A 21,179-nucleotide genomic window follows, 5' to 3' on the forward strand; every position below is an offset into this window, starting at 1 on the left:
GAAGAGGTGCAACCCCTCATCTACCAGCAACCATAAACACATATAGATGTAAGCTTGATTGACAATTTCCATTTATTACTACAGTCCAGCCTGGGAAGCTACTTTCAAGCACTACGAATTACGCTCAGAACGTCTCCTATACCACAAAACAAACACAATGTCTTCATCCTCGGAACCCTCACTCGGCCGTCTGAAAGGCAAAGTCGCCATCGTTACTGGAGGAGCCAGTCCCCAAGGCTTCGGCTACGCAATCGCCCGCCGCTTCATCGAGGAAGGCGCAAAAGTGATAATCGGAGACTTGGATGGCTCTGGCGCCGAAAGCAGCGCCTCCTCACTCTCATCCCAAAATGTCAAAGGCGTAGCCATGGATGTTTGCAAGCACGAAGACTGGCAACGCGTTGTGGAAATGGCAGTCAAAGAATTTGGCGGAGTCAATATTCTGGTCAACAATGCTGGATGCACGTACAGAAACAAGCCGACTGGAGAGGTTACGGAAGAGGAGTTTGAGAGGGTCATGAGTGTGAATGTCAAGAGTATCTTTTGGAGTGTCAAGGCTGTGGTGCCGCAGATGCAGAAGCAGGGGCAGGGCGGAAGTATCATCAATATCTCGAGCAGTGGGAGTGTAAGGCCGAGACCTGGGTTGGTGTGGTATAATGCCAGTAAGGGCGCAGTGTCGAATGTAAGTCTTGTCCTTGGACGGCGGTGGCACACTAGCTGACTTGTTTACAGGCGACCATGGGACTGGCTGCGGAGTACGGCCCAGACCAGATCAGAGTCAATGCGATTGCTCCGCTATTGTCCGCGACAGGCTTGTTCGAGTCGTTCGTCGGAGTCAAGGACACGCAGGAGAACCGAGACAAGTTTGCAGCGTCGATCCCATTGGGTAGACTGACGGACCCAGGAGATATAGGCAATGCGTGTGTGTTCCTGGCATCGGACGAGGGCAAATTCGTGACGGGCACCAATTTCAGTGTTGATGGAGGTAGACACATCTGAGGACGATATAGCTAGCTCAAGCACTCAAGGCTTTTCCGACCAACTCTTGACATCTTTGCGACATGTGCAGCTCGAGAGCCATCTTGTGACCCTCGGGGCTCATCTTGACCCACGTCTTTTGCAGAATCTTAATGATCTTGTCCTCGTCAAGAGTCTTCTCGAAAGCCTCGAATTGATCGTCAAGGAAGACGAGGCAGGCAATGTCTTCGAGGGCCTGTGTGTCCGGATCGCCCTCGCGCAAGCCTTGCTTCTCGATCATGGCCTTGGTCTTTTGTATGTCCTCGGCACTGAAGCCGCACTCTTCCATGATGGGAGCAACCAGCTGAGCCTGTCTCTTTTTAAGGAACGTTCTCCAGCTGTGGTAGCCGATGCGCGTCATAGGATACGAGTCGCGAGGGACTTCCCAGCGACGGAAGTGCTGTGCGCGGATGGCGAGTCTGAGAGGGTCTGAGGCATCTGGCGCGCGTCTCTCGAGGTACCAGGTCATCTGGCGAGCATAGTGAAGCTCGTACGGCACTTCCTCTCCATCGATTGTGACCTTCTTCGGATCCTGAGCATGAGCCTCGTCAATGAGCTGGAGCGCCTTTTCCAGTTGAGGTGCCATTGTTTTGTATGGATGCTTGTCGTGGACAAGGTTACGTCTGGCGAGTGACTGTAATCACCTCGAAGACTGCTTATCTCAAAGAGGCCCGTGCTATAATCATCGAGCCGCTTTGCATGGGCTTGCGACACCAGCCTTCCCAGTACCTTGCACAGTATAAAGCAATGCGTCGTCTCGCACTTCTGATCTCTCTCGCAACCTCACACACAGCTTTCCTACCATTCTCTTACATGTCCTTTCTTTACGAAGACCTCACCCTCGGATGCCAAGAGTCTGCTTATATCCAGACGTGATATACAGACCGAGCTTGCCGCCTCGACAACACCAAACACACTCTGCTGACCAATCTTCTTGATCGTTTGCACGCCCTTTCAAAGACACTCTCACCACTCAACACGCACCACAGCCTCATCACCTCTCGGCCGTCCTTGAGAATCGCACGACTGGAGACGCGGAGATGCAACAGACATCCTACCAGTCTAAACCGGATAAGGGTATTCGGTGCGACTTGGCATATTGGATCTTCTCGACGTCTTGTCCGATGACGTTCAACGCTCTTAAGTCCGCCATCCACTCATTGTTCCCATGTTGTATATTCAATAAAACCAAAAGGTAGGTGAAGGTTGTGGGTAGGGCAACTAAACAAGTGTATGCGCCACTCAAGCATTACATCTGAGAACCCATCCTCATGGCATCTCTAGATCATGAAAACCACAAGGGTAGGGTTAAACCGTTGTTCCGGCACTTGTTTAGCTTTCCCTTATTCCTTTTACATAATGATGTCAAAAACGCCTATTTCCTTGCCGCATTCAACTTCTCGTTAAAGCCTTCAGAGCCTCATCTCTTATACAAAACATCGCATAAACGCTTCGGTCTCATGCGGTTCTGACCAAGCATTTTCTCAAGCCAGTATTCTTGAAATACGCCCATGGCCCGCCATCTTGTCCTTGAGCTTGTTTTGACTCTTTCGTTGCTCTGAGATTCGGTGCTTGGTTCCTCCAGTCCTTGAGTTCCTGGCTCACCATTTTGCTCTTCTTGCATTGCTAGTCGCCACATGACATGACACAGTCAGCGCAACTTACACAGGACCAGCCTTCATGGGGTCACAGTAGCTCAGATACACTAGAAGCAAATAGAGTCGACGAGCAACAACATATAGCACGAGAGAAATCACAGACCAGCCAAGAAATCGATCCAGATGTGGAAATCGTGGATTGGGATGGGCCTAATGACCCTGAAAACCCGTATGTTCTGTACATTGTCTTGGAAATAGATGATAGCTGACAAGAATTTGCAAAAGGTTCAACTGGCCAGTGCGACAAAAATGGATTCTCACATCAGTGGCTCTTTTTGGAACATTCATCGCTCTTCTAAACGGAACATCGATGGCTGTTGCTGCCGAAGCCTACAACCGCCAATTCGGTATCAGTGATGCACACTTCCCAAACTCATACTGGCCGATTGCGAGTTGGGCGTTAGGTGGTGGTGTCTTCATGATGATCCTGTTACCCATCCTCGAAGATTTTGGAGTCAGATGGGGTTACCTGATAACCTACATTGTCCTGATCATTTTCATCGTACCTTCGGCAGTCGCGCAAAACTTTGCAACACTGGTGGTTACTCGCTTCATTGCTGGCGGATGCGTCTCACTACTTGGAAACACGATCAGCAGCATCATCTGCGATATCTGGGCTGGAGACCGTGGCAGGACAGTACCTATGGAACTATACATTACCGTCTACTTGTTTGGCAGCACCATGGGTCCTGTTGTTGGAGGCGCCATTTACCAATTCCTCAATTGGCGTTGGATTTTCTACATCCAAATCATCTGGTACGGCGCTTTCATCCCGCTCTTCTTCTTTACCATCAAGGAGACCCGTGGTTCTGTCATCCTCAAGCAACGTGCGAAGAAGATCCGTGCAGCTACTGGAAAGAAAGCATATACACGCGACGAACTAAACCATATTCCTATCTGGCAGGTTGTCAAGACCTCAGTACAAAGACCAGCATACATGCTTTTCACAGAATGGGTTGTCTTCTCACTTACCATGTGGTCGGCCTTTGCTGTAGGACTCGTCTACCTTTTCACTCAGAGTATCGAGGAGGTCTTTACAGGTCTATATGGCTGGCCAGCCTACAGCACTGGTTACGTCCAAGCTGCCGTTGGTATTGGAGAACTGCTTGGGTTCTGGGTCTCGTACGCAAACATTCACTTCTACTTCCGGTCTGCAAAGTCCAATCCTATTGATCCTGGTACGCCTGTTCCGGAAGCTAGACTCTATATGTCTCCTGTAGGTGGCTTCTTTGGCATGACTGGAGGTATGTTCATTTATGCATGGACATCGTATCCAGATATTCCTTGGATAGCTCCAGCGATTGGGCTAGCAATGGTTGGTTTCGGCATCAACATCGTTTGCTCGTCCATTGCGCAATACCTCATGGACTCATACTCCAAGTACGCCGGCTCAGCGATCGCAGCGGTAGCATTTGGCGAGAATGTGTTTTCTGCATTCCTGCCGCTTGCTGCACAGAGTATGTATACCAACCTTGGATATCAGTGGGCGAGTTCGGTGTTGGCGTTCTTGTCGTTGGCGCTGGCTTGTGCGCCTATTATTCTGTTGTTGAAGGGACCGGAGATCAGAGCGAGGAGTCCTTTCATCCAAGAGGCGAGATATGAGCATGATGTCAAGGGCAGTGGTGGTGAAGAGGCTTGAAAGAGCTGACTATATATGTTTGTGTTATTCATAGATACCCACATAGCAATAAAAGTGTGCTTTTTATCGACATCAAGCGATTCAATTTAATGTATGGATGTCATACACTCGCTATCAACCTACTCGATGGCAAAGTTTTAGATGCCTCAGGCACGCCAAGACACCTCGGCATATGTCCGAGGCCTCGACGGCGATCATGTGGGGTGAAGACCGACCAATCGGAACATGCCTGATGTGTAGAGCTCCGTGAGAATGCTCTTTCCAAAATCTGCAGAACAAGACCGTCGAACGGATGAGAAGGAACGATAGACAGGCACAAGTTGGGAGATCGGCCGGTGCATCTTCTTTTCTACCTTGATCGTAAAGTGCCTGGACCGAGTCAGCACTTTGCGTGTCACATTGATATGCGGAGAGCAACCATCAAGGATGAAACAGTTCGGATCAAAGCAATTCTACCGACCGAAGCCGGGCGTTGTTTGAACCCTGGAGAACAAAACCTCTGCTCGAAAGGTGTTTAACCTCGACGCTCGACTCATGAACTCGGATAATTTGAAGCCATGGCCATGAATATGCGCCGTATCGAGGTGTGGACTGCACCGCTGTGGACTCGAAATGGTCAGCGTGACACGCGTAGGCCAGGACCCTGCAGGCCCGGTGGTGTATTTATCCCCCCTCATTCAGCGATCATTTACCCCGCCGGTTAGATATGCTCCATGGGCGACCATGTTTTTGCGGGTCAAAAGAACACGAGCTTGACGTTAAGGTGGTAGGTACTTCTTAACAATTTTTATCTCTCTGTCGCCCCTTCTTCTTCCTCTTCTCCCTACATACTCTCTTTCCTCGCCTTCGCAGCTCTTCAATCCCCCGTTGAGTTCTTTCCACATCCAGCACAATGACTTCCACGCAAACAATGGTCAAGCCGACGATGTCGAACATTGGTGTCTACACCAACCCTGCACATGATCTCTGGGTCGCCGAAGCAGAGCCTTCGCTCGAGCAGGTTCAGAGCGGCGAGAAGCTTGCTCCTGGTGAGGTCACAGTCGCAGTCAAGAGCACTGGTATCTGCGGGTGAGTAGCAGCACAACTTGGACAATACGAGACCATGGCAACTGACGACGACAAGGTCGGATGTCCACTTCTGGCACGCAGGCTGCATTGGTCCCATGATTGTCGAAGACGACCACATTCTCGGTCACGAATCTGCAGGTGTCGTTGTTGCCGTCCACGACAACGTCAAGACGCTCAAGGTCGGCGACCGCGTTGCCATCGAGCCCAACATCATCTGCGGCGAGTGCGAGCCTTGCTTGACTGGTCGCTACAACGGCTGCGACTCTGTTCTCTTCCGCTCCACTCCTCCCGTTCCCGGTCTCCTTCGCCGCTACGTCAACCACCCCGCCATGTGGTGCCACAAGATTGGCGATATGAGCTACGAGAACGGTTCTCTCCTTGAGCCTCTCAGTGTTGCTTTGGCAGGTGTACAAAGAGCAGAGGTTAGACTTGGTGACCCCATCCTGGTTTGCGGTGCCGGTCCCATTGGTCTCGTCACACTCGCTTGCGTCAAGGCCGCCGGTGCCGAGCCCATCATCATCACCGACATCGACGAGGGCCGTCTGGCCTTCGCCAAGGAGTTCTGCCCTTCAGTCCGTACCCACAAGGTCGACTTCAAGCACACACCCGAAGACTTCGCAAAGGCCATCACCGAGCTCGGCGGCGGCGTCGAGCCCGCCATTGCACTTGAATGCACCGGTGTCGAGAGCTCCATCGCCGGAGCCATCCAGACGGTCAAGTTCGGCGGCAAGGTCTTCGTCATCGGTGTCGGCAAGAATGAAATCAAGATCCCCTTCATGCGTCTTAGCACCCGCGAGGTCGACCTCCAGTTCCAGTACCGCTACGCCAACACATGGCCCAGAGCCATCCGTTTGCTGCAAGGAGGTGTCATCAACCTTGAGAAGTTGGTCACCCACCGTTTCAAGATCGAGGATGCTCTTGAGGCTTTCAAGACAGCGGCAGACCCCAAGACTGGCGCCATCAAGGTGCAAATCCAGAGCTTCGAGGAGGGCGAGTCAAGGTAGATTGGGTGTGACAAAAAACATATCTTCACACGAGCATGCATGGTTTGGGACATTTCTTCTTCCTTTTCTACTATCTATACATTCGAGATGATAATGAGAATACTTTTTCGACAAGCATCTGAACTTCCTTCCAATCACCTCTGGACTACAATCCCTAGCCAATCGACGTGGCTGGTAGCAGGGCATCCGCATCAGCAAGTCAGTATGTGACAACTTCTCGTCTGGGTAGCGGGTACTTGGTCATCCACGTGTCCACGGCTGAGCTATCCGCTGCTCAGGTAGCAGGATCCAGATAATTTCGTAGCTGGTAGGTTATAGTACGTGCCAGAATGTTTGGCAAATCAGAAGGTGTGAAGCGAGGGACCTCAGAAGGCTGGCGGTACGACTAGAGGTGCCGAGCCATCAGCTTGCACAACTGATAGGGCTGGACAGAAACAGGAGCCCGGAAAGTTAGTGGTAGCCTGATCTACGTACAGAAATCAAGTCAGAAGGTCGACATTTTCCAGCTGATCTGCCCAGCGTGTAGATGAGCTTCATAGAAGTGGTTTATTTATGGGTCGCGAACTTGATTCGTGGGTTGAAACAAATCAATCTATTTGTGTGAATTGTATATAGGATGAATGTAGTGGTCTGAGGAGGCTAATAGGTAAACATTGAGCGTCATATATGTGTGGAGAGAAGTAGGCTTAAGGTGCCGAAAGGATGGCGGTGAGATCAGATGCCCTTGGGAAGCATTGTGCATGGACTATCAGGTTGGGCAGATCAGCAAGTCTGAGAAAGTAGTGATGGCGGATGTACAGAGCCGAGATCAGAATGTCGAGGTCGTTGCTGATTCGCTCAAAGTTGATATAATGCTCAGTGAATGGAAACATTAGACAGATGTGAATGGAGAGAAGGCGCCAATGACAATGTAGCACACTATTGCAGCAGCAACAAGGTCAGCCTCGAACGGTACTGGTGACGATAATTTGATCATGTGTCTGCATAGAGATTGGTAGGTACTGTAAGCAACACAAAGGCGTCAGCTGATAGACAAGGCTGAAGCTCTCCTGACCATAATGTATGATCCCTCCACCATCTCCACCAAGATTGATCCTTCCGATATAAGCGGCGAAGCGAATGTCGACAAACAAAACATTCGAGAAGGAACAACAAGATCTGCAACTGCAGAACGCTGAACAACGAGTGAAGTAAAACAAGATTCCTTCAGTCTCTTCCGGAGCCTGGCATCTGAAAACGAACGAGTGTGTTTGTAGATAACTTTCAACCTTCACAGCTTGATGGCATCTACGATGTATAGTCGCTTCTGCATCCCAAGCCATCTCTGTAGTCGCAATGCTGTATTGACGTGTACTCTGGCAACAACAGTCTCTCCTCCTCCCAAACCATCATTGCCTGTACATATGGGTATGCTGCCTATCGAGTATGGAATTTTTGCTTGGTCATATTCTTGATCTCCTGTTCAGAGGTCAGTAGAGTTCGCGAAACATATGTGATAGAACGAGGATGTATGTTCTGCTCTGTGAGGCCAGAGATATGACATCGAGGAACCGGTGAACGTACCAAGCTTTTTCAAGAGTTCACGCTTCTTCATCCGTCGTGTTCGGTTCTCGCTGTAGCTGTAGACGTAAACAAATTCTCGAGGCTCAGCCTCAGGCGTTCGCATCAACTCGTTGCGGTCAAAGCTGGAGCTCTTCCTTACGGGACAGATACTTTTTTCCTTTTGGGGAAAACCGTCTTCTGAATCGTGTACGAGCTTTGGAATTTCCATATCCGAGTATAAATCCCGCAGAGTGTCTGGAGTTATTGATTCTGAGTTGAGGAAGAGTTGCGATATGCTGCCATGTTGTCGTGATGGTCTGACTATTTAACAATTGACCGGCCGGAAGATGTATGAATAACAGTCCGCACTCGGTTCCTCTTTCAGACACAGCAGATGCAGCCATGTCAGCCTCACTTGACCACAGCCATGTCTGTTTACAACATGACCGAAGACGGTCTATTTCTGGATGACTGAGTTGCTATTATCATAGGAGGCTGATTGGCACAGTAGTTTCATTCATTTCAGAGGCTGATATTGCCTTTGAGATATGATTAAGATCATTTGAGATCGATACAGCAGGCGCCAGTGGGCCATGATCAGACCCCATGGCAATATGGCTGGTGACTAGGATGGGAAGAAGCAAGAGTCCCAGGAGGACAGCCATTTGTCTACCTCATAGCGCTCACTAGTACTGTAAAGGCAAAAAAACACGATTTGATCTTGATTGCCGCTCAGCCTTGCCAATGAGTCGGAGCCACGGCACACATGATGATGATCTAGCAGCCTTGGTGCACACACTTCTGCAGAGTGCAGGTGATGTTCCAGAGTAGCGAACGGTGGATGGCAGTACGTTGCATGTTAGCGTCTTGACAGGGTACGTTCATGATGGCGGCGACACGCGCGCGTCCACCGCCCATGAATCTCACTAGTCCAATGTTATCGCGAAGATCTAAGATAATCAGTATCGTGACTGAATACAACGTGCGTGGATGGTGCATAGGCTTACGCAAACCTTCGATTGTCAGGCGTAGCTTGAAGGTGGTGTCAGGATGGATTTGTTAGGCCAGACGAAAGGAAAGTCCAACAAGGAACGCAATTATGAGGCTTAGTAGCCGGACGTCAGTAATAGAAAAGTAGATAGGCGTGCTTTGCACTCATTCAAGAGGCTGTGCTGTACCGCAACACAGGACTTCGAGTCGAATGGCAAGTACATGTGCTCAGTTCACCGGCTGAGCGAGGAATGTTATGTCAGTAAGGCCGAGCCTTCCATGCATGCACTTAGCCATGTCTAGTTCTGGTGGGAATCCAGCCCGTAGGCTATCCTAGCAAGCAGGGGCTCCTGCGAGAATGTTGTTCTTATGCAGGCTGTGCGAAGGCTCTGAGTATACATACAGGTGTACTTGAGGAAGATGGCCCCCAAGCATGACTTCGAATCTGCTGAGGCCTGATCATCCAGCATCAGCGAGGGCGTTCTCGAGTACCATTCCACCTACACTGAAAAAGCGCCGTTTGCTTGTGGTCGACCTGAGATGGCCACATCTTCAGAGCAGACTCTTCGTAGGTTAAGCTGTAGTTTTGTTCTGCTCTCCACATTCTGTGCTGGCAGAGATTCCAGAGACTGATGCTTTACCGATAAGGCAAGATAGAGAGAGAGGCGTGTGACTGACCCTGCATAATATTGACGCATCTTCCTGCAGCCTCATTAATGTAACAGCCAGAACATAACACGCATACGGCCCCCAAAATCTCAGCCATGATCATTACCTGAGGCTGAGCTGTTGACATGGACGCAGCAGAAGCAAACGATACGCCATTGGCACGAACTCGTTGAACACCTTGGTTGCCTTGTTCAGACCATGCGCGGACGTCTTGCAAATACGTTACGCAGTAGACCTGCTCTTTTATTAACAATCTATCGCTGTCTCACCATGTGTATAACCCTTTGAGTCACCTCAGCATGAGCCACGCAAATCTCATGAGGTGTGATTGTCCAACCTACAAGAAAGAGTCGGTCTTGACACTGGGTAAATAGCTTGGGTCGCACAGCTGGTAGCTCTTGCAGCTAATCAAGAATCGATAGATGGCGGCGGCATTCGGGGTCTCGTGTCTCTTCTTATTCTCCAACGAATTCTAGAATTCATACGAGACGAGGAGCGTTGGTGCGACACAAAGATGGCTGAAGCAGGCCATCGAGCACCACGCACCGACGGAAGGGACAACACCGAGATGCCGCTTGCTTGCCACTACTTTAGCTTCATGTTCGGCACAAGCACTGGAGGGTAAGTGTGTTCCGGGACGAAGACGATGGTGTGAGACTCAAGAGGAAGGCGTTGACGCCCAACAGGATCATCGCCATCATGCTCGGTCGACTTCGTATGGGCATCAACGACTGCATCGACACTTACCGCAACCTCGGCCGCGAAATTTTTGAGAAGAGACAGCCCTTCCATTTCTTGGGTCAGAACAAATATGATTGCACGAAGCTTGAGCGAATCATAAAAGATGTTGTACAAAGGCGTAGTGGGAACACAGATGCCCCGATCGCAGACTCCAACGTGTTGAACAAATCGCATCCTAACAAACAGGATCGAGCGCAAAATAGATGCATACCATGTCGCGTGTATGCCTCCAGTATAAAATCTTGCAAGCGGCCACTGACGGTTACACAGGGGCGTCTTTGCAGTACAAAGTGACACGCACAGTGGCATGGATGAGAAACTCCACCTTTTTCGAACGTATTTCAATCCGACGCCCCCAAGTGCCAACGAACGGCAGGACCTCACGATTAGTCTCCATCGACAGAAACTCGACTTTCCCATATGGAAGATAGCGCGGGCTACCTCTGCCGCTCCAACTTACTTTAAGTCTATCGAAGTGGACGGTCTCAAGCTTCTGGATGGTGGTCTGCTAGCCAACAATCCGAGCCAACATGCCAGATACGAAGTAAATTCTATGCACCGACATCACCCGTCTGGTAGCTGCAAACCATCTGAAAGAGGAACATTCGATGGCGGCATACGTTTCCTGGTCTCCCTTGGCACAGGCAAGCAAGCTGATCAACTGATCACCAGAGGCGCAGGTCCCATTCCAAAACTTCTGAGCATCGTCAGACGTGCACTAAAGAAGATGACCGACCCGGAACCGGTACATCAAGATTTGCACAGCGCTTTGGATGAAGGTGTGTATTACCGCTTCAATGTCGAGGAGGACCTCAAGAAAATGAAGCTCGACGAATGCATCGTCAAGGGTGAAGACAACATCACCTTCAGCAGAATTGAAAGCGCGGTCAGAAACTACTTCAACAACGGAGTTGTTAGGGACAATGCACAATCTCTTGCTAAACAGCTTGTCAAGCATCGTCGGGACAGACGCAATCCCGGTCACGAGTGGTACCGCAACCTTACAATACCTGGCCCACCACCGAGTTCAATGGATGAAAGGTATAAAAGCGACGAGTTTTCTAACGGTACCATCAACGCAGATCGAAGACCCTCGCTGCCTGAGCCATTATTCCGGGCTATCGAAATGCCTGCACAGATGCCAGAGATGCCGACGGGATTGATGATTCCCGAGCTGGGGCCCGGAAGCCCGATGCAAGGCTCTACTCGCAGTCTTCCCACAAGTCCGATATGTATGTACGACTCAGCTAGATCTCCTCAGAAAGAGTGGAACACACCAAGCTCACGAATCTTGGAGTACTATACCCCTCCGCAGGAGTGGGACAATAGAGGCCTTGGTATACATGACTTTGCTGCATCGTCGGACAGAGAAAGTAGCCTTCCTCCGCCGTCCGCACTAGATACTCCAAGTTAAACACCCGCATCTCTGCACCCCTTTCTTATTTCCGTTTCCTTGTTTACCTTGATCCGCATATACCCCAAATTGATCGCTTCACCCATGTCATTAACATTTTTCGTTGGTCCATGTACATTCCTTCTCTTTTGAACCCAAGAAATGGCTATTGGTTCCCACATAACTCAAGGCTTCATTTGGTGTGGACACTCTCTTAACATACTTGATCTGACGTTGGTGTTGACTACATAGTATAGGCAAAATACAAAAATGTGTACTTGTATTTCTCATACATGACCTCGAGGACAAAGACGGCTTGCGATACACGTGAATGAATGACTCACACATCTTCTGAGTATTGCTACATTCAATGTTTATGGATCGCAATCGGCCAGTGTCATGTTGCTACGGGATCGAAACAACTGTTGGACGATGGGCAGTCAAGAGTTCTAGGAGCACCAAAGAGTGAGACGAATGAAAAGAAGAACAATGTAAAAGTGAGCTCGTTTGGCGTAAACTTCATTCTGTATAGCAAACAAGAGCAGTTTATTCTTGATTATGAAGATAGTTATGGCGCAAAAGATCTTGGAGAACATACACCCTGACCATTTCAACCAAGTACGCGCCCTCTTGACATGATAGATCACGGTAGTCAACAAGCGATCTGAGGCGGATACTCTCCGCCATTGGCCCAGACTTGAAGTTTTTGATGCAGGAACTGATAGCTGCCATAGCGCTGGATAAGCTCATTCGTCCTTGTCAGATCATTGTTGGCGAGTATTCATGTCGGGATACCGAAGCCTTATGATGCCATCATGTACACATTTTGGATGCAATGACCAAGGCTGAAATGTGACAGCCTATATCAGAGGAAATTCCAGATCCACAACTTTGGCAATCAGGTCGGCGCTTCTCGAAATAGAGAAGGCGAATAGTTTGTACTTAGTAGCTGATGATTCGTTCCTCCAATACTCAATCGAGAATATTCGATGAGTCAACGTCTGACGTGTGTTGGCTCTTTAGGTAGGCACGGTATTGTGCAGGTAGCAGAGTCAGGTGGGCGTATCTCAATATACGATGGCGAGTTGTTTGTGCTTGTAAGCTGATGGTTTGCCTCTTGAACACGCAATTGAACCTGTTGGATGAGTCAACTCGGAAATATATTCTGGTCAATGGAGTAAGTACACGCTAGCATCATGTAGGCAGCAAAGCTGACTGAGAAAGTGGAAGGCTCCCTAGGCTCCAGTGCTTGTTTGGTGCGACCCCAGACCCAGATCTCCGGACAGATCTCGAAGACGACTTGTAGGAAGTAGTCCAGATCTGGAGAGTATTTGGAAGTCATTTCAAGTTGCTCGGCAAGTAAAGTGGTTCAACATTGAGACCAGGATTACCCAAGCGCCGGTTTGGAGCCTCTTGGTTTGAGTATGGTTAGATTCATGTTTGTGGAGGCGCTAATTCACAGGAGCATGAATCAATCTGTCAACGCATTCCTCTCACGGGTCTGTGGAGAGCAGCGCCGCTTCCGTACAATGGCTGACAGTATATATTGAGGTATTGGCTATGCGACAAGTCAGGGAAGAGCTCAGGAGACTTGCGGGTCCTCGTTGGAGGAATCAATGGGCGCTTCGGAAGATGTGGAGGCTACGGACTTCGAATCAAGAGTTGTTCATGATGATGTGGCGTATGATACAGCAGAAGGCCCAACAAAGGTATTGAGAGCGTGTATCTGATATGTACTGGAAACACATGGCGTCAGCTGAGGACAAGGCTTGGATCCTGGTGATCAGGGTGCCCTCCTTGAACGTTCCATGAGATCAATTCAGCCGAAAATGACCAAAACAACATATCTCTCGTACTGAATGGCATCAAATCTCAGACAAAAAAAAAGAAAACAAAACAAAATTGCAAGACAGATCATCGACCATACGCAAAAGAGAAACCTTTCCTAGCTGGAGGAAGGTACAAAGAAGAAAATCTACCATATTGTGCCGATCATTATCGTGGATCGAGGATTCATCCCTTTATCGCATCCACGATATACAACTGCTTCTGCATACCAAGCCACCGCTGAACCCTCAATGCCATATTGACATGCACCCTAGCAACGACAGTGTGACCACCACCAAAACCTCCTGTGCCTGTCTTGATAGGTACACTGCGCATTGAGTATGGTATTGTTACTTGGTCAATATGTTGATGTCCTGTTCCTTCCCTATCAGCGTTGCAATTAATGACTTTGAAGACAGAGCATATGCTGGGAACCTTTGAAAAAGTCTTGAGTTCTCATTCGTTTCGTCCTGTTCTGACTGTAGTCATAAACATAGACGAAATCGCGAGGTTCGGCTTCAATCCGCATCAATTTCTCGTTGAAGCTCGATCGCACGTTCAGTATGTCGACGTCCGGACCATGCTTGGACGAGGCTGGAGTTGACTTTTCGCAATATTGGGTTTCCATTTGGTATTTTGGTTTGTAAGGCTTTGTTTGTGATAATGTTGAGCTTGAATCGGAGGGCGATATGCACATTTCTTAAGACCACTGAAGTCAATTCTTGGTTGTAAATAAAATTGTGTACCGCAAAGTGTGTGGGCACAGGCTACTTATACATCACAGAACCACAGAGGCTCCCAAACAGGGGAATGACTGCAGATTCATGCCTCGACTGAGTGGCTAGCCGCGCGTGAACGATATCCTATATTTGCTTTTCTTAGCCGTTCAGTACTTCCGTGCATCGCCGAACTATACCAGCCCGGCTAGGGCTACGCTGAGTAGGGTCGAGGCTATCTCAGACCTACCGGTGAAATCGGCTTGCAGCTTCGAGCACCATTTTCTCCCTTTGGATATAGCATGCCCTCTCGAAATTGAGTACCAGTTGACAGGTCAAGTGATGTTGATGCGTTTGGGCTGCATATCTCTAGACTAGAGCCAATCACCCAACCTGAACACAATGGTGTTGAATGAAACTGCCTTACATCACGAGCTGCATTTTTCTGTACATCTCCGGTCAATGTGCTTCTCCATGATTGGTCATGCCCAGTACAGAGTGGAGGCTTGGAAGCCGCACGACTGGGATGTACACATGATACATGACCGGCGAGAAGATTGAGAAAGGCCGGCCCCATCAAGTTGATCGGTGTCCTGGAGCGGTAGCTGAGGCATACATGGGGCTGAGCTGCAGAGGTCGTTCTAACGAACATGCAAGGCGCAGCAAGGATAAGCGTCACGCGACAATTTCGTGATGATAGGGTGTCGAGGTATACCCAAGTAGTGAAGTCCATACAATAGGGGTCCATGTATGTAAGTTCCGAGTCAACAAGCAGAACCGATTCATTGCCGGGATGCATACCGTGTGTCATAAGGTGTCAGAGTTCCTATAGTCGCGATCGCTGATTCTTTGGTCAGATGGGAGTGCGGCTGAGGAAGCGCATGATCAAGTATGCAGACATCTGCAATATTTATGCGTCTTTCTGCAGCCTCGCCAATAATTCGACAATATTTTTTTGAAGCCTCGTCGACGCACCTGAGGTTGCAATAAGTGCGTTGCAATGCCTCAGCAATGGCTTTTGGCCCCCGGCCTGAACGAGTATTCGTACAAGGCAATGCGCCTCATTCGACATGACCCGAGTGATCAGGTTGGCGCAGTACGCAGAAGCCGAGAGTGGCGAGCAGCAGTGAAAAACCTACAAATATCGGCAGTCAGTACGACATAACAGTCTTAGGAAAGAATCACCCTGCCTGTGGTGTCACCATGAGCCAGGCACAGACAGATGCTGTGTGTCGATGTGAGCCGTACTTGAGAGAAGCAGTTCTAACATTTGGTAAGCTGCAACCACACCGGAGCCCAACTTTTCGAGAATCTCTGTGACTGATCCTATGCTTCAGATGGTGGCGGCATACGAGGTTATGCATCACTTTTGATCGTACAGCAGCTCCTACGCCATATCCGTACTGCCGAAGGCGAACTTGGAGAGGAACCTGGGAAAGTATCGAAGCCGACCTCCGGAGAAGATGATCTCCCATTGCCATGCGATTACTTCAATTTCATGTTCGGAACGAGCACTGGAGGGTGAGTAAAAGTCGCAGTTGGAAACACCTCCAAAGGCCTGAATTGTCGCGCTGACGTCAACAACAGAATCATTTCAATCATGCTTGGGAGACTTCGCATGAGCATCCAGCAGAGCATCGATGTCTACGAGAGATTTGGCACACAAATCTTTGCGAAGAAACGACCATTCTTTTTCCCAGGAAGAAATAAGTACGACTGTTCAGAACTCGAGAGAATCGTCAACGAGGTTGCTAAGAGGCACTCGCCTAACAACGACGGTTCAGACCCACAGCTTTGGGATCCTCTTCTCATCAGTGAGCAGAATCGTCTTCAAAATAAGAGATCAGGAGATCAACCCGCGCCCTGTCGTGTGTAAGTGTCGTATGTTGCCTGGGTCTTCACGATCGCTAAACCACCTAGGGGTGTACTTGCCATACAAGAGAATCCCGACAACCATGAGTACGAAAAGCTTCACCTGTTCCGGTCATATTTCAATCCTACACCCTTCGCCAACACTGGTAATCTCACACAATTGCACCTCAACCTCGATGCTCAACGGGGGTCTAGCATCCGCAAGATCGCTCGTGCCACATCAGCTGCACCGACCTATTTTCGCTCAGTCAAGATCGATGGGCTGAAATATATCGACGCTGGCATTGATGTCAACAATCCTTCCGACGTTGCGTGGGCCGAGGTCGGTTCTATGCATCAGAATCACCCTTTAGGAGGCTGTCCACATGGAGCATCGACAGACGGGATCCGCTTTCTGGTATCGATCGGCACTGGGCTTCAGGCCCCTCGACGGATCACGAGCGGAGGTCTCTCCATCTTAAAGATACGGAGTATTTTCAAGAGAGCCATCAAAGCAATGACTGATCCCGAGCCTATCCACAGATATCTACTGAAAGCAGCAGTTGGCGGGGAGGACAGTCGTGTCTACTATCGCTTCAATGTGGACAGGGGACTGGAGAAGATGAAGCTAGACGACTGTCAGATCGTCAATGGTGGTGGAAATCATACATTTGCCACAATTGATACAGCAGTCACGAGATACGTCAACAGACCGGCAGTTGAAAAACGACTCATACAGCTTGCGAAAGATCTGGTTCAACACCGCAGACGACGACGAGCACATGTGCCTGCGTCAGGAGATCAGCCCCCAAACATACCCCCACCATCGGGCGACACAGTCGAGTTATCGGCATCATCACCGAGCATGGAACCATCGTCTTCGGCCCATGAGCTGCAGTCTTAGAGCCCTCGAACTCCTCAGAACCCTCAAACACCGCGCAACACAACAGGTTCCAGGCTCAACACGATATCTCGCGAGAGCCCTCTAGGTGGAGAAAGACTTTCCGCGCCATGATCTGGTCTGAGAATAGACACCACTTCTCACACGAGCAACAACCACTAGAATGGAGTGAACTCGTCTTCGACGCATGCTGACCAGGACTGCATAACAGCTCGTGCCAGCATTGCTCTCCGCTTCTGTTACCTCCTTCCTTTCTTTCTTGTTTTCTCTCTTCCATATTTCTTCATTCTTCACTTCGGCGAGAACTGATTCTTGTGTCTTCCGGGGAAGATTGATCCGGGGATTGGCATTCATCTTGCTTGTAGGCGGCACGTCGCGTTTCACAGTCTCTTCAGATGCATCTTTTTTCTCTGTCTATTCTCTCAAGGCTGCCCTGCGTTGCTGAATAAATGCTGATAGTGGACGTACAACCCATTAGTTGGGTTTTGTTGAGACCAGTATCTCCTATTTGTAAACCATTGGAAAGGCACAAAGGGACAAGGTAGGAACATATCGATACCACTACATACTGTTTATAGATTTTAGTTAGATACCATAGTGCTTTTTTTCTATTCATTTTCTATTTACTTTCTAATTTCTCTCTTTTTCGCCTTCCACGTTTTTGAACAACTCTAACATTGTGCTGTGAGCAGAGTTCTGCTATATGGTCTTGAAGACAAGTCTAGCAAACGACATCGTTGAACATCTCGCTCGTCCGACAAGTCTCGTCTACTCTGATCAACTCGTCTCCACTTTTATCCACGGCTTTTCAGGCTCTTTGCTATCAAACCACGTCCCGACCCATTCGGTTGTGCATCGCCTCTGTTTACCTTTCACAACACAATGCAATGTCTCGCGAAGACGACTGCTAGCATCGCCATAGACATAGCTGTTGGTGGAAAGACACGTCAAACGCTCAGCCTCGGGCATGGCTTGTCATTCGTCTCTGTCTACTTCTCCATGCTCTGAGTAGCATCACAGAGTCATCGAACAGTAAAAATCACTTGCGCAATTTTCATGAAGAAGAACAATGTATGTTATGTTATACAAAAACAAGTAAACAATAGTCTAGCCAAAAGAAACATCACTTTTCTCATAATGCATGCACCAAAAAAGGATACCCAACAAGGTTTTTCGCATAAGGACAAGATTGGACTGGATGAAGCGGGCAAATCTACTGCTTGTCCATGTGCTGCATGCGAATCTCGACAGCGCGTCTGTGGGCCTCGAGTTGCTCGACCTTGGCCAGTTGCATGACTGCCTTGCCGACATTGCGCAGACCTTGGGCTGTGAGGTTGGAGCTGGTGATGTGCTTGACGTAGGAGCTGAGGTTGACTCCCGAGTATTGCTTGGCGTAGCCGTAGGTGGCTGTGATGTATTAGCTTGGTGTTCAGAGGAAGAAGGAACGGATCAAACTTACGCAGAGAGTGGTTGACACCAGCAGAGTAGTCGCCAACTGACTCAGGAGTCCAGGGACCGATGAAGACAGAGCCGGCGTTCTCGACGGTCTCGGTATAGGCCTCAGCATCCTCGACCTGCAGGATCAAGTGCTCAGGGGCGTAGTAATTGCTCAGCTCCATGGCCTCTTCGCGAGTCTTGACGACCAGCGTCAGACTGTGAGCGATGGCGCCACGGACAATGTCAACACGGGGCAGAGCCATGGCCTGGTTGTGAAGCTCATCCTCGACAGCCTGCAGCTCCTCCTCGCTCATGTCGATAGCGATGAGAACAACCTGCGAATCAACACCGTGCTCAGCTTGTGATAGCAAGTCGGAAGCAACGAAGGCGGGGTTGGAGCTCTTGTCAGCAATGACCATGACCTCTGAAGGACCGGCGGGCATGTCAATACTGACACCAGCCGAGGTGTCGTTGGACACGATCATCTTGGCAGCAGTGACGAACTGGTTACCAGGTCCAAGGATCTTGTCAACCTTTGTGACCGACTCAGTACCATAAGCCATGGCAGCAACAGCCTGAGCACCACCAGCCAAGACAATGCTTTCAGCACCGACCTTGTGGGCGACGTAGACAATCTCGGGGGTAATTGAGCCGTCAGAACGAGGAGGAGAGGCAATAACGATCTTCTTGCAGCCAGCGACCTTGGCAGGAACACCGAGCATGAGAGTTGTCGAGGGAAGAACAGCAGTACCACCAGGAACGTACAGACCGACACGCTCAATAGGACGGACAAAGCGAGAGCAGACAACACCAGGCATGGTTTCGACACGGAGATCCTCGGTTTCCTGTGCAGCGTGGAACTTGCGGATGTTTTCGTATGAGATGTCGATAGCCTCCTTGGTCTCGGGAGCGATCTGCATGAGGTTTTCGGGGAAGGGAGCCTTGAGAACGGTGCTGGTAAGAGAAGTAGCCTTTTCAAACTTGTGAGTGTACTCGAGCAGAGCCTTGTCACCGCCCTTGCGGACACCGTCGATAATGGGGTTGACAATGCCCATAATGCGGTCAGTCGACTTTTGAGAAGGACGCTGCAGAGCCTGCTGCACGGTGTCCCTAGTCTCCTTGGTTGTGTAGTAGCGACGCATGCTGATTCTGCCATCAACAGTACCTGCTGGGTCCTCCTTAGCCTTCGGCACCGAAGCAGCCTCCTTGACCATTTCCTTGTCTCCGTTGACTTGCATGCCGACCTTCTCGGCGAATTGAGGCTTGGCGTCACCCTTTCTTCTCTTGACCTTCAAGTTCTTAGCATCCAAGTTGCGCTCGATATCCTCAAGAGAGACGTCGTTGGCAATGCACTTGGTCAGAGCAAAGTAGATAACGTCGGCAGCTTCAGAAGCAATGTTGTCCTTGTCTGTGGCGTCAACCAACTCTTGTGCCTCTTCAAGGATCTTTGCTGACAGCATCTTGGGGTCGTTGAACAAGCGGGCAGTGTAGGAGCCTTCGGGAGCAGAACGCTTGCGACTCGAGAGGGTCTTTTCGAGACGCGACAAACCAGCGTAGTCACCGAAACATGTGGGGGTTGCCAGGTGACAGAAGCCTCTGCCCTTCTGGTGAACGATGAAACGGAGAGCATCACCATCGCAGTCCTTGTCGATGCGGATCAACTCTTGAATGTCTCCGCTAGTCTCACCCTTGTACCAAAGACCACGCTTTCTGCTGAAGAAGACACCACGGCCAGTGCGCAAACTCTCGGAGATGCTCTCTTCACTACTGTAGACGAGGCCAAGAGCGACGCCGCGCTCATCTGTGACAAGAGTGGTGAAAAGACCATCGGGTCTGTCGGTAGTAGCGTTGGCGAGGAGGAGAGGAGCAGCGGGGATGAGGTTGGGTTGGCTCTTAGGGTCAATGGTCAGGTGCTGGGCGGCGATGACGGGAGTCGCGTTGATGTGGGCAATCTGAAGGGCTTTCTCGAGGGTGGGCTGGGCGAGCGAGACGTAGACGGGTGGTCTGTTGGAACCGTAGGCCTCAAGCAGGCTCTCAACAGCAGTAACGTCGGCAATGGCGGTAAGGTAGATTCCAACCTCGTTGCCCTGCAGGACGTCGAGTGCTGAATTACCAGCACCAGCGAGCGACAAGACTAGCCGTGAGGCATCGACGTTCTTGTTCTGGATGTTTTGCAACTGCTCACTGGAAACAAAGACCTTGACGGCACCGGCGTCGAGCAGGGAGAGGATGTCGTCGGTTGAGTCGAGCTTTGTTACGTCAAAGTATGTGCTGAAGTAGGTGGCAGTCTGTTTCAGGTGGTCGAAGGCGGCATCGATGGTCTGTTGGGTTGCGACAGCGTAGACAGCGCCAACGTGACCAAGGCTGGCGGCGCTGAGTCCTGTAGAGGCATTGAGGCCGTGTGCCAGGTCAATGGCGGGCAGGAATGGTACCGACATGGTGCGGACCACTGTTGTATGGATATGAGTTGCTATGCAGATGTGTCGGAGCTTTGGCAGACTAGAAAAGCGTGATTTCTATAGAAACGGATGAGAAGATGAGGATGACCCTGATCGTGGTGCTTCGCGATGACTCGATAGCGGGGCGAGATTTGAGAAAAAGTTGGATCATTCGTCATTGGCTGACAAACGCCCATTTGATTCTTTGTCGCAATCGACTGACAACACCTGATGTTTGCTCTACCGTCTTTGCATTTTGTTTTCATTATTTATTGCTGCATAGAACCCTCT

At 49.9% G+C, this 21,179-nt stretch overlaps 9 protein-coding genes across 9 annotated transcripts; 5 read left to right on the plus strand and 4 right to left on the minus strand.

Annotated features, from left to right (window-relative positions):
- Positions 1-157: 157 nt before the first annotated feature.
- M437DRAFT_77604 (NAD(P)-binding protein) lies at positions 158-996 on the plus strand (the record flags this gene model as incomplete). Its single annotated transcript, XM_041026840.1, has 2 exons — positions 158-679; positions 730-996. The coding sequence occupies 2 exons, from the start codon at positions 158-160 to the stop codon at positions 994-996; spliced, it is 789 nt and encodes a 262-aa protein (XP_040877193.1).
- Positions 997-1,012: 16 nt separating this feature from the next.
- On the minus strand, positions 1,013-1,600 carry M437DRAFT_87008 (uncharacterized protein; the record flags this gene model as incomplete). Its single annotated transcript, XM_041028572.1, has 1 exon — positions 1,013-1,600. One exon carries the CDS (start codon positions 1,598-1,600, stop codon positions 1,013-1,015), a length of 588 nt encoding a protein of 195 aa, XP_040877194.1.
- Positions 1,601-2,656: 1,056 nt separating this feature from the next.
- M437DRAFT_55307 (MFS general substrate transporter) lies at positions 2,657-4,311 on the plus strand (the record flags this gene model as incomplete). The annotated part of the gene is made up of 2 exons (XM_041022841.1): positions 2,657-2,841; positions 2,898-4,311. The coding sequence occupies 2 exons, from the start codon at positions 2,657-2,659 to the stop codon at positions 4,309-4,311; spliced, it is 1,599 nt and encodes a 532-aa protein (XP_040877195.1).
- Positions 4,312-5,203: 892 nt separating this feature from the next.
- Positions 5,204-6,383, plus strand: M437DRAFT_55089 (sorbitol dehydrogenase-like protein; the record flags this gene model as incomplete). The annotated part of the gene is made up of 2 exons (XM_041022806.1): positions 5,204-5,379; positions 5,435-6,383. 2 exons carry the CDS (start codon positions 5,204-5,206, stop codon positions 6,381-6,383), a joined length of 1,125 nt encoding a protein of 374 aa, XP_040877196.1.
- Positions 6,384-7,653: 1,270 nt separating this feature from the next.
- Positions 7,654-8,354, minus strand: M437DRAFT_68450 (uncharacterized protein; the record flags this gene model as incomplete). Its single annotated transcript, XM_041025111.1, has 3 exons — positions 7,654-7,841; positions 7,947-8,221; positions 8,341-8,354. The coding sequence occupies 3 exons, from the start codon at positions 8,352-8,354 to the stop codon at positions 7,654-7,656; spliced, it is 477 nt and encodes a 158-aa protein (XP_040877197.1).
- A 1,828-nt stretch (positions 8,355-10,182) lies between these two features.
- On the plus strand, positions 10,183-11,739 carry M437DRAFT_55254 (FabD/lysophospholipase-like protein; the record flags this gene model as incomplete). The annotated part of the gene is made up of 3 exons (XM_041022831.1): positions 10,183-10,205; positions 10,271-10,546; positions 10,596-11,739. 3 exons carry the CDS (start codon positions 10,183-10,185, stop codon positions 11,737-11,739), a joined length of 1,443 nt encoding a protein of 480 aa, XP_040877198.1.
- A 1,992-nt stretch (positions 11,740-13,731) lies between these two features.
- Positions 13,732-14,242, minus strand: M437DRAFT_77609 (uncharacterized protein; the record flags this gene model as incomplete). The annotated part of the gene is made up of 2 exons (XM_041026841.1): positions 13,732-13,952; positions 14,026-14,242. 2 exons carry the CDS (start codon positions 14,240-14,242, stop codon positions 13,732-13,734), a joined length of 438 nt encoding a protein of 145 aa, XP_040877199.1.
- A 1,222-nt stretch (positions 14,243-15,464) lies between these two features.
- M437DRAFT_68452 (FabD/lysophospholipase-like protein) lies at positions 15,465-17,016 on the plus strand (the record flags this gene model as incomplete). The annotated part of the gene is made up of 4 exons (XM_041025112.1): positions 15,465-15,534; positions 15,599-15,782; positions 15,849-16,133; positions 16,182-17,016. 4 exons carry the CDS (start codon positions 15,465-15,467, stop codon positions 17,014-17,016), a joined length of 1,374 nt encoding a protein of 457 aa, XP_040877200.1.
- A 1,210-nt stretch (positions 17,017-18,226) lies between these two features.
- Positions 18,227-20,888, minus strand: M437DRAFT_87013 (histidine biosynthesis trifunctional protein; the record flags this gene model as incomplete). Its single annotated transcript, XM_041028573.1, has 2 exons — positions 18,227-18,420; positions 18,473-20,888. 2 exons carry the CDS (start codon positions 20,886-20,888, stop codon positions 18,227-18,229), a joined length of 2,610 nt encoding a protein of 869 aa, XP_040877201.1.
- Positions 20,889-21,179: the final 291 nt, after the last annotated feature.

Source organism: Aureobasidium melanogenum, assembly GCF_000721775.1.
Source record: "Aureobasidium melanogenum CBS 110374 unplaced genomic scaffold scaffold_21, whole genome shotgun sequence".
In the NCBI taxonomy this organism is placed as follows: Eukaryota; Fungi; Ascomycota; class Dothideomycetes; order Dothideales; family Saccotheciaceae; genus Aureobasidium; species Aureobasidium melanogenum.